Source organism: Doryrhamphus excisus, linkage group LG11 (genome assembly GCF_037039965.1).
Source record: "Doryrhamphus excisus strain RoL-2023G ecotype Guam linkage group LG11, RoL_Dexc_Guam_v1.1, whole genome shotgun sequence".
Lineage (NCBI taxonomy): Eukaryota > Metazoa > Chordata > Actinopteri > Syngnathiformes > Syngnathidae > Doryrhamphus > Doryrhamphus excisus.
The window spans coordinates 17,328,373-17,341,341 of NC_136367.1; the positions used below are offsets into that span (position 1 = coordinate 17,328,373).

General features: G+C 44.9%; 2 protein-coding genes and 1 non-coding gene across 3 annotated transcripts; all 3 read left to right on the forward strand.

Annotated features, from left to right (window-relative positions):
• The first annotated feature begins 249 nt into the window (after positions 1 to 249).
• LOC131139132 (protein bicaudal D homolog 2-like) lies at positions 250 to 8,782 on the forward strand. The gene is made up of 8 exons (XM_058088432.2): positions 250 to 828; positions 3,270 to 3,482; positions 4,163 to 4,315; positions 4,635 to 5,093; positions 5,649 to 6,629; positions 6,783 to 6,934; positions 7,169 to 7,400; positions 8,013 to 8,782. Exons 1-8 carry the CDS (start codon positions 595 to 597, stop codon positions 8,013 to 8,015), a joined length of 2,427 nt encoding a protein of 808 aa, XP_057944415.2. The 5' UTR covers positions 250 to 594; the 3' UTR covers positions 8,016 to 8,782.
• Positions 8,783 to 9,364: 582 nt separating this feature from the next.
• Positions 9,365 to 12,685, forward strand: card19 (caspase recruitment domain family, member 19). Its single transcript, XM_058091617.2, has 6 exons — positions 9,365 to 9,409; positions 9,701 to 9,840; positions 9,983 to 10,139; positions 10,715 to 10,780; positions 10,855 to 10,920; positions 11,014 to 12,685. Exons 1-6 carry the CDS (start codon positions 9,403 to 9,405, stop codon positions 11,121 to 11,123), a joined length of 546 nt encoding a protein of 181 aa, XP_057947600.2. The 5' UTR covers positions 9,365 to 9,402; the 3' UTR covers positions 11,124 to 12,685.
• LOC131101817 (U6atac minor spliceosomal RNA) lies at positions 11,935 to 12,061 on the forward strand. Its single transcript, XR_009119316.1, has one exon. It is a non-coding gene; the product is annotated as a U6atac minor spliceosomal RNA (small nuclear RNA).
• Positions 12,686 to 12,969: the final 284 nt, after the last annotated feature.

Genomic DNA, 12,969 nt, shown 5'->3' on the forward strand with positions numbered 1-12,969 from the left:
TACATATTTACAATTGAGTTATTTCATAAACAATTACATGTATTTATACATGGATTTTTACGTATTTCACATTGGCACTAAAAATGTTCCAAAGTGTAGTTGCCATTTTATTTTCTGTCAGTAGATGGCAGCACCACATTGATCTCCTTGCCTCTGTCGGCACGAGTCCATCAAAGGCTCGCAATGCATTGTGGCTTTTGTAGTCGATTTGCCAATTGAAGCCTTTAGGCAAGTGACGGACGTAAAACTACATTTCCCTTTCCGCTGACGCTCATTTGAATGCAGTGCAGGAGCATTTTTTTCCCCTCTCCACTCGATTATCTCAACTCAAGTTTCGCGTGTCAGCTTCAAGAATAGAACAACAACAATTCTCCTCGAGAATGGAAGTCGTCTGGTCCAGCCGGAGCCTCGGAGATGTGTAAACATGGCGACTAAGCACAGTCAAGCCGTCAGTGTCCCGACAATGCGCTTCAAAAGCGGGCGGCAGTGATTCCAAGTCCTGCTGCTCGCCCTTTTCCTTCACTGCTCCGGCGACTTTAAGCGAAGGGCTGGGTCCCTTTTACTGTCGGGAGTCTGCGGTTCGCCAATATTTCCATGGAGGACCAGGAATATCCCGAAGGGGTGCTGGTAACCGAGGCCGGCCCTCAGTGGCTCCGAGCCGAGGTGGAAAGACTTTCCCGGGAACTGCGGGAGACAACGCAGGAAAAGATCCAGGCGGCGGAATATGGACTGGCGGTGCTGGAGGAGAAACAGCAGCTCAAGCAGAGATTTGATGAGTTGGAGACGGAGTACGAGACCGTCCGACAGGAGCTGGATCAGCTGAAAGAGGTAGTGTAAGGTCACGGTTTAATCACTGAATATAACGTCATATAATATTCCAGTGTGCCGGCGGGGGACACTGTCTTATCCCACAGACGTGAATGTCTCATTTTGAAAAGCATCCACTTTGTGTGCTTATGTAAAAGCCAAGCTTTGTTTTGAATTATTCAGCTCTTACTCTATTATTAACTATATACGTAGCCCCCTTCAAAGAGCCGTGTATATACAAATGTATTGTTGACATGACACTACCCGAGAAGTACTCTCGTACAATCAGTTGAACAGTATGTTTATTATTGTGTGGTGTTCAAGTGCACTGTATGATAGTTTGTCTCTCACATACAGTTTAATGCTATTGCACAAGTCCAGTCGGAAACATACAGTATTAGCATATCATCATATTGTTGGGCTTTGCCAGGGATTTCGGCCATGCTAACTATCTTTTGTATTGAATATTATTATATTATATATAGTGATAAGGTCTAATATGATCAGCTATTGCCATTGGATCGCTTCCTCCTCATGGAAGATCACGTGACTGTGTTGTCTGTACTTGTTCCAGGTATGCTAGCTGTGTTGTGTGTAGGGATGCGGCTGCCAATCTTAGTGCTACACCATTTTAGTACACAATCTTCAAACTAAAAGGTATTAGTGTTTTCAAATGTGTAAAATAACATATCTACTACTGTATTACAAACATAACATTAGTAATCCCCAATTTTTACATGTTTGTTTGGAGCGGTGACTTGTCCCACCTTGTTGGACGGTCCTTGAAGACATCATGTGACTCCTGTGCAAGTGTGTGTTTTTAGTAGGACTATGTGGCAAACCTGAATAACCATCATTCATTCATTCATTCATTTTCTACCGCTTTTCCTCACGAGGGTCGCTGGAGCCTATCCCAGCTGTCTTTGGGCGAGAGGCGGGGTACACCCTGGACTGATTGCCAGCCAATCACAGGGCACATATAGACAAACAACCATTCATAAAATTTGGAGTCGCCAATTAACCTAGCATGTTTTTGGAATGTGGGAGGAAACCGGAGTACCCGGAGAAAACCCAAGAGAACATGCAAACTCCACACCGAGATGGCCGAGGGTGGAATTGAACCCTGGTCTCCTAGCTGTGAGGTCGGCACGCTAACCACTCGACCGCCATGCCGCCCTGAATAATCATCATCATAATGATAATGCAAAGAAAAATAACAAAAGGAAAGAAATTCCTGCAATGCATTTGTTGAACTCCCACTTCCTGTGTGATGACAAACAACTCCCACGGTCACGGTCACTTACTTCCCCTTGCAGGGGATGCGCTAGTTAGTCAGTGTTTCAACCACTTCCAGAGGCGGCTAACAGGGGTGGGGGTTGCATTATTGCGCTTTCCAAACTTTGGACATGATTTGGTATGTGTCATGACGTTGACCCACTTCCCCATTGAGCGCCACGACTGAGCGCAGCCTGCTGTGAAGGTCACTTGGGTTTTTATTGACACGCCTGTATGTGTGACGTTATGTATAAAGGACACGGACACTGGTGTGGGAGGAGCAGCCACACAGCCAAAATGTACTTAAATAAAAATCACAGTCAACATTTCTGATTGGTTATTGTCAGAATATAAATAATGTGAGGTCAACTCATTTGCATATTCACTTCCCTGATTGACTTTTAGCAACATTGCGTGTGGAATACGCCACTTAACTTCAATAATGTGTGTTTGGTGCACAATGTAGTGCCATTTTCTAGGATTTAGTTCCTTGTCTCTGTCACTATTATTACACTTCAGCAATGGGATGTAAACGGAGACTAACAGGAATGTAACCGTTACTATAGGGTTGTTATTTTATGTCCGCAGGACTTAGTCATGTTAAAAGGTGTACTTACAAAGTCATCAACAGGTTTTCTATGCTCTAACTATACAACATAGACTATTTATTGAAATTGAAATTGACTTATTGTCGTGAAGTCTGGAACCGATTTAACCAGGAAGGACTGGACCACAGTTGAAGGTAGGGACCAGGAAGGACTGTACCACAGTCCAAGTTGGGGACCAGGAAGGACTGTACCACAGTCCAAGTTGGGGACCAGGAAGGACTGTACCACAGTCCAAGTTGGGGACCAGGAAACCGGGAAGGACTGTACCACAGTCCAAGTTGGGGACCAGGAAAACGGGAAAGACTGTACCACAGTCCAAGTTGGGGACCGGGAAGGACTGTGCCACAGTCCAAGTTGGGGACCGGGAAGGACTGTGCCACAGTCCAAGTTGGGGACCGGGAAGGACTGCACCACAGTCCAAGTTGGGGACCGGGAAGGACTGCACCACAGTCCAAGTTGGGGACCGGGAAGGACTGGACCACAGTCCAAGTTGGGGACCGGGAAGGACTGCACCACAGTCCAAGTTGGGGACCGGGAAGGACTGTGTGTGACTGATTTGTCCATTCTGTGTGCACTCAGGCTCTGGGACAAGCCCACTCCACCCACAGGAAGGTGGCAGCCGATGGAGAGAGCAGGGAGGAGTCGCTGATCCTGGAGTCGGCCAGCAAGGAGGCTCAGTACCAGCAGAAGATCGTGGAGCTGCAGAATGAGCTTCGGCAGGCCAAAGCCTCCATCGCCAGCACGCAGGCCGAGAATGAGCGCCTTTCACACGTGGCCCTGGAAATCAGAGAGGTGAACTTCCGAAGCCACGATGGGAACTTGTGCTGCATCTGTATTCCTAACTCCTGTTGATAGGTTTACACGCTACTACAGTAGTACTGTCAGCCCCCGTAGTGATGGAAAGGGGGGTTCTATTTCATGTCTAGAGGGCTCTAAAAGTATAAAACTGTAGAATGTGTTAAACTTTTACTGTATTGTCCAGAAGGCTCTAATAACATGTCAAAGCATATTCATAAGGTTATCTTATTTTTTCTTATTATGTCTAGTATATTGGTAATATCAGTGTAAAAGGGATTATAGGGGTGTTATTTCATGCCAAGAGAGCTCTAATAATATCAAAAAGTGACTTTCAATGTCTTGTAAGTCTACTTTTCTATTATTGTGTCTACTCTATTGGGTAAAATGGGGTGTAAATGTGACTATAGGGGTGTTATTTCATGTTTAGAGGGCTCTATTAATGTCAAACAGTGCAGGCTGGTTCCTCAATTGGAATAGGTGGTGATAAAAAAGAAGCAGCATTGAAATCTGCAGTATTTCTTTAAATGATTTTTTTTAGTATTTCCTCACTCTGTTCATGCCCTTGTTCTATGCAACAAAGGTGCAGAAAGCAGTGCACAGACTGAACTCTCCTCTCCTTGTACGTCTACCTTGATGTGACTTTGCCATGTTTGTTTCCTTCCTGTCCTGTGAAGAGCTGCGATGTGTTGGAGCTCCAGCGCAGTCAGCTGCGAGACGACATCAGGGAATACAAGGTGCGGGAGACGCGGCTGCTGCAGGACTACAGCGAGCTGGAGGAGGAGAACATCTCTCTGCAGAAACACGTGTCTGTGCTGAGACAGAACCAGGTGAGACCAAACACTTTGGTGGTCCAGCACGGCCCATTGCTAGTCGAAACCATTGATTTTCAATGAGTGGGGCATGTTTTATTATGCCAATACCTTTTATTTTATCTTGTTCTGTCTACTATACCGAGTAATAGGAGTGTAAAAGTGACTATAGGGGTGTTACTTTGTTCCTACGGGTCTCTAATCATATTAAAAGCCATGTTTAGAAGATTGTAAACAGGTTTTCTATGCTGTAACTACCCAAATATTCCATTTATTACAATTCAGTAACAATAAATTTGCAGTTTAAATGGTGTCGTTCTTCTTAATACCATCTTAGGTGGAGTTTGAAGGTCTCAAACATGAGATCCGCCGTCTCGAGGAGGACTCGCAGTGCCAACACAGCCAGATGGAGGAGGCCATGAGGTTGAGGGAGATCGCCGAGCGTCAGCTGACCGAGGCCTTAGAGACCATCAAAACGGAGCGTGAGCAGAAGGCCACCCTGCGCAAAGAGCTCTCACACTACGTGACCATCGGGGGCTCCGTGTACAACGGCTCCTTCAATATCTCCTTCGATAACCTTAAACTCCACGACGATGCTTCCGTCCTCTCCGATCTGGACAACGACGACCTGATCCGCGGATTTGAAAACGGCTTAGCTAAGACGGGTGACGCCAACAACGACTCGTCGGCGGAGCAGAGAGGAGACGGTTTCAAGCCTGCTCCCAGCCTGGTGGACGACCTGCTCAGCGAGCTCAACATCTCAGAGATTCAGAAACTTAAACAACAGCTTGCACAGGTAGAAGATCCCATATGCTATTTTTTTTCAAGTAAGTCTCAGCTAAACTTCATTTGCGCTGGAATTTATACACTTTTGTAAACCATCCACAGTGAGACCACCGGAAGTCCACTTCTGTGAGACATGAACATACGTCTTTGTCTTCTCTGTGTGTTGCAAAGATATGAAAACAGGTGAAAAGAGGCAGCTAATGAATGCACGTCACCAGTTTTATATCTTTAGAAGGCCCAGAAAAGAGAAAGACGTGTGTCTCGCATAAGGATTGACGCTAATGACACATTACCGTTAGAGCATCACCAAACAGGGCCTTTAATTCAAGTCCTGTACATGTGATGGCATAGACCGAAGTCCAATAGGAAATGAGAGCGATGCCCTGAAGGCGTCTGCGGACATGAGATGTCTTTGCAGTCTGACGTATTTGGAGCACTTTAGCGAGGGATAGTCAAGTCAAGATATATAAAAAAAAAGCCTGAATGACGTTATTAAAGATGTTCACATTTGCAGTGGAAAAAGTACATTTAGTCTGTATTGATGTGATTATTCCTGTGTTTTTAGGTGGAAAGGGAGAAAGTGGCCCTCATCAACACCTTGCAGGAGAACCAGAAGCAGCTGGAGCAGGCCTACGGCACCGTGTCCGAACAGAAGGAAACGGTCAACAGACTCACCGAGAACCTCAGCGCCATCAGGAAGCTCCAAGCCAGCAAGGAGCGCCAGTCAGCGCTGGACGGCGAGAAAGATCGAGACAGCCACGAAGACGGGGACTACTACGAGCTGGACATCAACGGGCCGGAGATCCTGCAGTGTAAATACACCGTGGCCGTGTCTGAAGCCGGCGAGCTGAGGCAGGAGCTGAAGACGCTGAGGGCGCAGTATGAGAGTTGTCGAAGCCAGTACCAGGAGGAACGGGCGCGGCTGGAGAGCGACCTTCAGGAAGTGAGGTCCAGATTGGCTTCCCTGGAGAAGATTAGCCAGACGGATAAAGCGGAGGTAGCGCGTCTGGAGAAGGAGCTCCGTCTGGTCAGCGCTGCTGCAGGAGAATCACTCGGCAGCCTCAACGTGGCCCAAGATGAGCTCATAGCTTTCAGCGAGGAGCTCGCCAATCTCTACAACCACGTCTGCATGTGCAACAACGAGACCCCCAACCGTGTCATGTTGGACTACTACAAAGAGGGCAAGGCCATGGTGAGGCGAGGACAAGAAGCCAAGGACCGCCACTCCTCCGTACTCCTCACAGACGGACTCCTCCCTGACACCGACCCCGGAAGATCAGACTCAGCCGCCCCGGAGCCGCGCCCGGAGCCCATGAACATCTACAACCTTGTAGCCATCATCCGAGACCAGATCCGGCACCTGCAGCAGGCGGTGGACCGTACCACCGAGCTGTCCCGCCAGAGGCTGGCCAGTCTGGAACTGAGCACGGTGGCGGATAAGGACAAGGAGGCTTGCATGGAGGAGATCCTCAAGTTGAAGTCTCTTCTCAGCACCAAGAGGGAGCAGATCGCTACGCTCAGAGCGGTGCTCAAAGCCAACAAGCAGGTAGACGCACCGTGTGTGTTGTGATGCGGGGGGGGTGCATGTTTTTCGACCCTCTTCTCCCCCTTTTGGTTGAGGAGTAGAAGTCCAGTACAGCGACCATGCAGTGCACTTCTACTCCGCTGACTGATGCTGATTGATATGCTGACTCCGCAGACAGCCGAGGTAGCCCTGGCCAACCTGAAGAGCAAATATGACAGCGAGAAGGCCATGGTGACCGAGACCATGATGAAACTCCGCAATGAACTCAAGGCTTTAAAAGAAGACGCTGCCACCTTCTCCTCCCTTAGGGCCATGTTTGCGTCAAGGTACTCAAATCTCTCATCATTGCTATTGTATTGTATATATTCTACTCACAACACACACAACACGCGTGCAAAGCATTGTGGGAAGTGATGTAATAGTCATTCTCCCATGAGCCCAAGAGCTTGTCTGACGGGACAGCATCTGGTGCTACCGCACCGCTACAGAAGATCCTGCATTCGCTGGTTGGAGTCTGCCTTTGACCTCTGCCCCTTTTGACATTTGCATCCTCCTTGCAGGTGCGACGAGTACGTGACCCAGCTGGACGACATGCAGCGGCAGCTGGCGGCGGCCGAGGATGAGAAGAAGACCTTGAACTCTCTGTTACGAATGGCCATCCAGCAGAAACTGGCCCTCACCCAGCGTCTGGAGGACCTGGAGTTTGACCACGAGCAGGCGCGCCGCAACACAGCCACGCTTGCCGGCGGGAAAGGCAAGACCAAGGGAAAAGGCGCCTCCTCCGGTCATCATGTAAGGCCAAACATCCTCCCCCTGTTTCCTGTTTCCTGCTTCATGGTGGATGGATGGATAGGAGCATCTGTAGGATAAATTCATTCATTCATTTTCAATTCATTTTGGAGGTTTTCAGTGCAGTGTCGCGTTTCCCCCAGCTCTATCGATGCTTTGCTCATTTTACATTTATGTTACAACCCAGTAATAAAACAAAACTAGCTTAGCATTAGCTTAGCATTCGGTACTTTTGCTAGCGAAACATTCATTCATGCATTCATTTTTCTACCACTTTTCGGAGCCTATCCCAGCTGTCTTCGGGCGAGAGGCGGGGTACACCCTGGACTGGTGGCCAGCCAATCACAGGGCACATATAGACAAACAACCATTCACACTCACATTCATACCTATGGACAATTTGGAGTCGCCAATTAACCTAGTATATTTTTGGAATGTGGGAGGAAACCGGAGTACCCGGAGAAAACCCACGTGTGCACGGGGAGAACATGCAAACTCCACACAGAGATGGCCGAGGGTGGAATTGAACCCAGGTCTCTGTAGGATAAATATTTTTTATTATTGCTTGTCATGGAATAAGTCATGAAACGGATTCCTCTCTCCTTTCTTCCACAGTGAATCCGTCAATCAAGTGTCCTTGAGGAGTTTGGTCAGTGTGCAGTTTCCAGAGCAGCCACAAAGACAGCCTCCCCCCCGCCTCCCCGCTCCACGCTCTTGGGCGTCTTCACGCTGTCCTCCACTTCTAAACCACGCAGGCAGCAGATCCCACGACACAGCCAGGCCTTGTTCTAAAGTGCCAGCTGTTCCACGCAGCATCACGTGACCTTGCAGTCTTCCAGGAACGCACGCCACCACGGGGACTGACGCCATCGGTCACCCTACCTTTTTACTCTCCTTGGAGAACATCTCGCTCATGTGTGTGTGTGTGTGTGTGTGTACGTATGTGTGTTTCCCCCACTCAGCACTTTTTCTTTGACTTGTTGGCGCTTTCTTTCCAAGCTGGTTTGAATATTTTGTAGTTTTATAATATTTTTTTTTACAGGAAATGCATGTCCACCTGTCAGGTGTATCGTCTAAGTCATTGACCTACTTTTTAAGTATTTATTTTATGCGAAAATGTCACTGTGTGGTTTTTTTTTCATTCCTGGTAAGCCTGTATTTTTAATCCACTTGTGGAATTATGAGAAATGAGTCATTTCTGTTCTGTTATGAAGCTATTAAAGCTAACTAGGAAGCTAATTTCCAATATAGTGTTGAATGAAAGACACGGGGCTTCTCCTCCGTAGTCATGGCAACGTGCTATGCTTGTCATCAGCAAAGAAGCACACTTGATGGAAGGATTTGTAAGTTAAAGTGTTGAGACTTTTAACGTATTTCTTTTCAAACACTTCACCTACAGTGCCATTTTGTGTGATTATAAAAGTGCAATTTCCCAGTGTGATGCGGATAAATTAATCCGAAGCTTTGCTTGGTTATGCCAAGTGAAAATATGTTACAATATCTTCCTCTGCCATCTTTGCTTAGGATAACTTTAACGTTATTATTGGGATGAACGGAGCTGGATGGTCAACATTTGACAAAAGATTTGTGATCATCCTGGCTGGAGACAAATGTGCTAACATTTTTGACTGGTGAAGAAATAAAATCTTCTAACTCACACTGCCCTGTCCTTGAGTGTGTGGCCTTTATTCTTAATAAGAAATAAATTGTTTAATTTTTTGAGTCCCACGTAAAAAATGTAACATTAGCAAACATTCTATTCTCAAACCCAGTTCAGTGAAAATGGATTAAGCTATTAATAATGCTAATACAATTTTTAATTTTTAAAAATTTTTATTTTTTTAATTAATCATTTTTTTAATTAAAAGCGGGATGTAGACATTTATTATTATTCGCTAACATTGCAGTTTTATTTGTTCAAGTGTAAATAAATATCAACTTCCGCTTCCGGTAGTGATGACGTCAAAGGGGGCGGGTCTCGAGAAAGGACAGAAGGGACTCCAATATGGGAGGTTCGTGTCTTCGTGTACTGGAAAAAATGTTTTCACTTTTTTACGTAGCTGTTTTCTACTTTAATAGTTGATATTTTAGACTCTAATGACACAAAGCGCTAAATGACTGACTAACTTCCATTCTTCAAGTGTTCCAAAACTTTGCTATTAGTGTATGTTTACTGCTGTGTTTGCTAGGTGGAATCAACTTTCTTCCCTAGCTTAGAAAGACTGTTCTTTCTTTTCCGGTAAAAGCTAGCATGTCTTTAGCAAACTGTTTGTGTTTGTGTTGGATTGTTTCGGTGTGGACAGACAGCTTCTATGATCAGCTGACAGAAGATGGCGCCTTCCTCAGGGCTGAGAGGAGACTGGACACGGAATCGGTGGACAAAATCATCCTGCAGCTCAACAGAATCTACCCTCAAATACTCACAGACAAGGAGGCCACCAAGGCAAGCACACATAGCTGGTAGTTAGTCGCTTGATTGTTTGAATGTGCTAGATTATTACTATGAGTGCGGTATGAACTTGAACCCCTCACGCTGAGGAAATGATATTAATAATGCTTTACCTTCCATCTATGTTCCATTCCAGTTCCGAAAGCTGGACGTACCCACTGGTGTCCGCCTGGGCGAGCTCCTAGTGCACCTGCAGGCAAAAGGCGAAGAAGCATGCAGGGAATTTTACAGGGCACTTCACCTGCATGTAGAGGACGTGTACTACAGCTTGCCAACACGCCTACGCCTCAGAGGTGAGGACTACCATCTGGGGTTTTCATCCTTATGACCTGGGTTCGTCCACATAGTTTCCATACACTAATTCTCAGTAGTAATGCTTAGAAACTCACCTTATGGATGTAAAATGAGACATTGAATGTCACCGCCGGATGATACGAGTGAACCACAGTTGATGTGTGTAATAATGGAGCCACTCCATGTGTTTGTTAGGTGTCCCTTGTCCTAAAAATGGCCTCCAAGACCCACAATGCATTGCACAATTACATGCCCGTATCACAAAATTTTGTCGTAGCCATGTGATTCAAGATGGCGGCGTAAACAAGTGGGCGAACACAAGCTAAGGCAAAATTTTAACAAAAATGTTGGTTGTTAACCAAAAACTGTGCTAACCGAGGCGTATGTTAACTGAGGTACCAGTGTAGTCTTTATTTTAAGATGTGTGGCGAAGCCTGTGTGCGTGGGGTCTTATTACAAAGCTGGTGAAAAGGCTCTAGGGAAGCCTGTTTATTTTTAAAAAGTCAATTTTACATAATAGCAACATAATATGTTAATGGGATAGCTTACACCCCCTAAATTCACGTGTCTCCAGATTCTGCTGATCCGTTCACATATCCTATAAGTGCCTACAAACAGAGACACGTTATGAACGACAAAGGTAAGATGACTGAAATATGTGTGATGCGTTCAAACCTACATTGTCGTCATGTGTGTATGTATATATCTTTCCAGGCCCTCTCTTCTTCCTCGGCTGTTTCAGTCTTGCACTTGGAATGGCAGTCGTCTATTACTATGGCGGTAAGAAGCTATGTTTCTACTGCCAACATGACTTTGCTTAGAGTAGACTTCCAGTGTCAGGTGTCACCAATAGCGTATGTCCTCCTTCTGTAGAAGACAGGATGACGGGAGGGAGTCGGGCCCTTGGCATGGCCGCACTGGGTTTGAAACGAAAAGCCCGCGAGGTTCTCGTATGGTACACCGAAGAAAGCCTAATGAAGTAAGAGTTGGCTGACCCTCAGGGCCTAGGAGGAGTCAACAAAAAACAGATTTATACCAAAGCACAGCACCATAATTTGCCTTGTCAAGTGTCTCATATGTTTGTTTTTTTATGTATTACGCTGAGGGTCCAATATAGGAAAAATGGGACACATTCAGTTGCCTATACTTGGAGGATAGCTGTTTAATTTAAGGGAAGAGAGCTATTCAAATGAACAGGGAAGGGATACTAAGCAGGGTTTGCCTATAATCTTTATAACGTGTGAATTTCCACCCAATAGGGCTACAGGTTTGTGGTAATTTTTCTTCTAAAACAAAGTTTGCAATTTGACATTTTTTATGTATCCCTATACAATATTGTACAATGCCGCCCTCGTGTGGCGTAAATGGAGTCTACATGCACACAGCCACTCTGTAAAGGCGTCGTGAAAACGCTAAATAAGTCACACGACTTCATTTAAATTAGCTCATTTACATAGATATACAACATCTTATCAATCAAAAAGTGTATGTTTCAACTTAAAATGAAACCAGTACTCACTAGTGCTTGTTTTTGTACTCACGTGACTACTCCAGCCAATCGTTGTTTTTAGTTCGCGCAGTGGATTCTGGGTATATGCTAAAACGTAAAGAAATGGTAAAATAAGAGATTAATAATAGTATCCACAGCGTCAAATAGTAAACTTTCGAAAGTAAGTACACAAAAATGATGTTTCTGAAAATGTAAGTTTGGTAAAAGTGCCCGAGTAGAACCGTAAGTGAAAAGTGGCAGCGGGAATGACACTATAAGTACGAGGTATCCTAGCCTCAATAGACGTGTTGTATGAAAGGAGAGAAGGTTAGCACTCCCCTTGACAAGGATGGAAATGGCCCCTGTGGCCTGCAACACATAATGGTTAAGGCATTGCCACCTACTTCGTGGCATCTCTAACCAAATTTTTGCCATTACGTATTTTTTTTTGTTAAATTGCACTATTGCAATTTAATGTGGACTTAAGTCAACACGATTTGCCCCAAACAAATGTATAGATTGCACCAGATATTGAGAGACTTTTTACCCTAAATTATTTGTTTACTCTTTAGTGCCTTTTGCCATCTATATACATAAATATATATTTTTTTTAAATATCGGGCAGTTTGGACTTAATCAAGGGCTTTGGGACTAAAAGGCAGCTGTAAACCATGAACGCTCCAATTCTAGCCTAGGGGTTTATTTAGCTCAACAGCAAAGAGGACGGGGTATCAAATGGAAGCACGGAGAGAAATGTGATTGACCATCATTATTATATATGATAATGTATTTCTTTACCAAGCAAATTCATTGAGACTCAACAGGCTTGGTTGGAGCTTTTACACTAATTGATCCATCAATGGTGCTTTATGAAACTATACAGGAACACATTGATTCCTTGCATTTATCAGTTTCTATATCATTGTTCATATTACACACAATATTATGTGTTTGTATTTCATTTCTTGTGCTTGTGTCTATGTTCTTTACTCTTGTGATGCAAGATGCCTGCAGTGTAGATGAAGTGCCACTAAAATAAACAAACTAACAAACTCATCTTTTCATCATATAGTAAAAATCCTTCAAAAGCAACAAGTCATTGAACAGAAGACACATGAAGTACATGAAATATACTATACAGTAGCAGAGAAAAAGTCATGTAGCTCCGTCTTGGAAGATCCTTCAGATATGCTAAAGGGAAGGTTATTTTTTATCAATAATAAAGCTGCGAAGGGAAAGTGCTACATTTCTTCTTATATGCCACAAAATACACATAACACTGAAAAATCTCATTTAGGGCCATTTTCATATTGCATTTTTAAATGTATTCTTCTTAATTC

Bases quoted from the DNA above. Each gene is read 5' to 3' on its own strand.
- card19 (XM_058091617.2), top strand. The intron at 10,140-10,714 runs GTGAGGACTACC...ACGTGTCTCCAG, and splicing joins AACACGCCTACGCCTCAGAG to ATTCTGCTGATCCGTTCACA. The intron at 10,921-11,013 runs GTAAGAAGCTAT...CTCCTTCTGTAG, and splicing joins AGTCGTCTATTACTATGGCG to AAGACAGGATGACGGGAGGG.
- LOC131139132 (XM_058088432.2), top strand. From the start codon at position 595: ATGGAGGACCAGGAATATCCCGAAGGGGTGCTGGTAACCGAGGCCGGC. The intron at 829-3,269 runs GTAGTGTAAGGT...GTGTGCACTCAG, and splicing joins AGCTGGATCAGCTGAAAGAG to GCTCTGGGACAAGCCCACTC. The intron at 3,483-4,162 runs GTGAACTTCCGA...TGTCCTGTGAAG, and splicing joins TGGCCCTGGAAATCAGAGAG to AGCTGCGATGTGTTGGAGCT.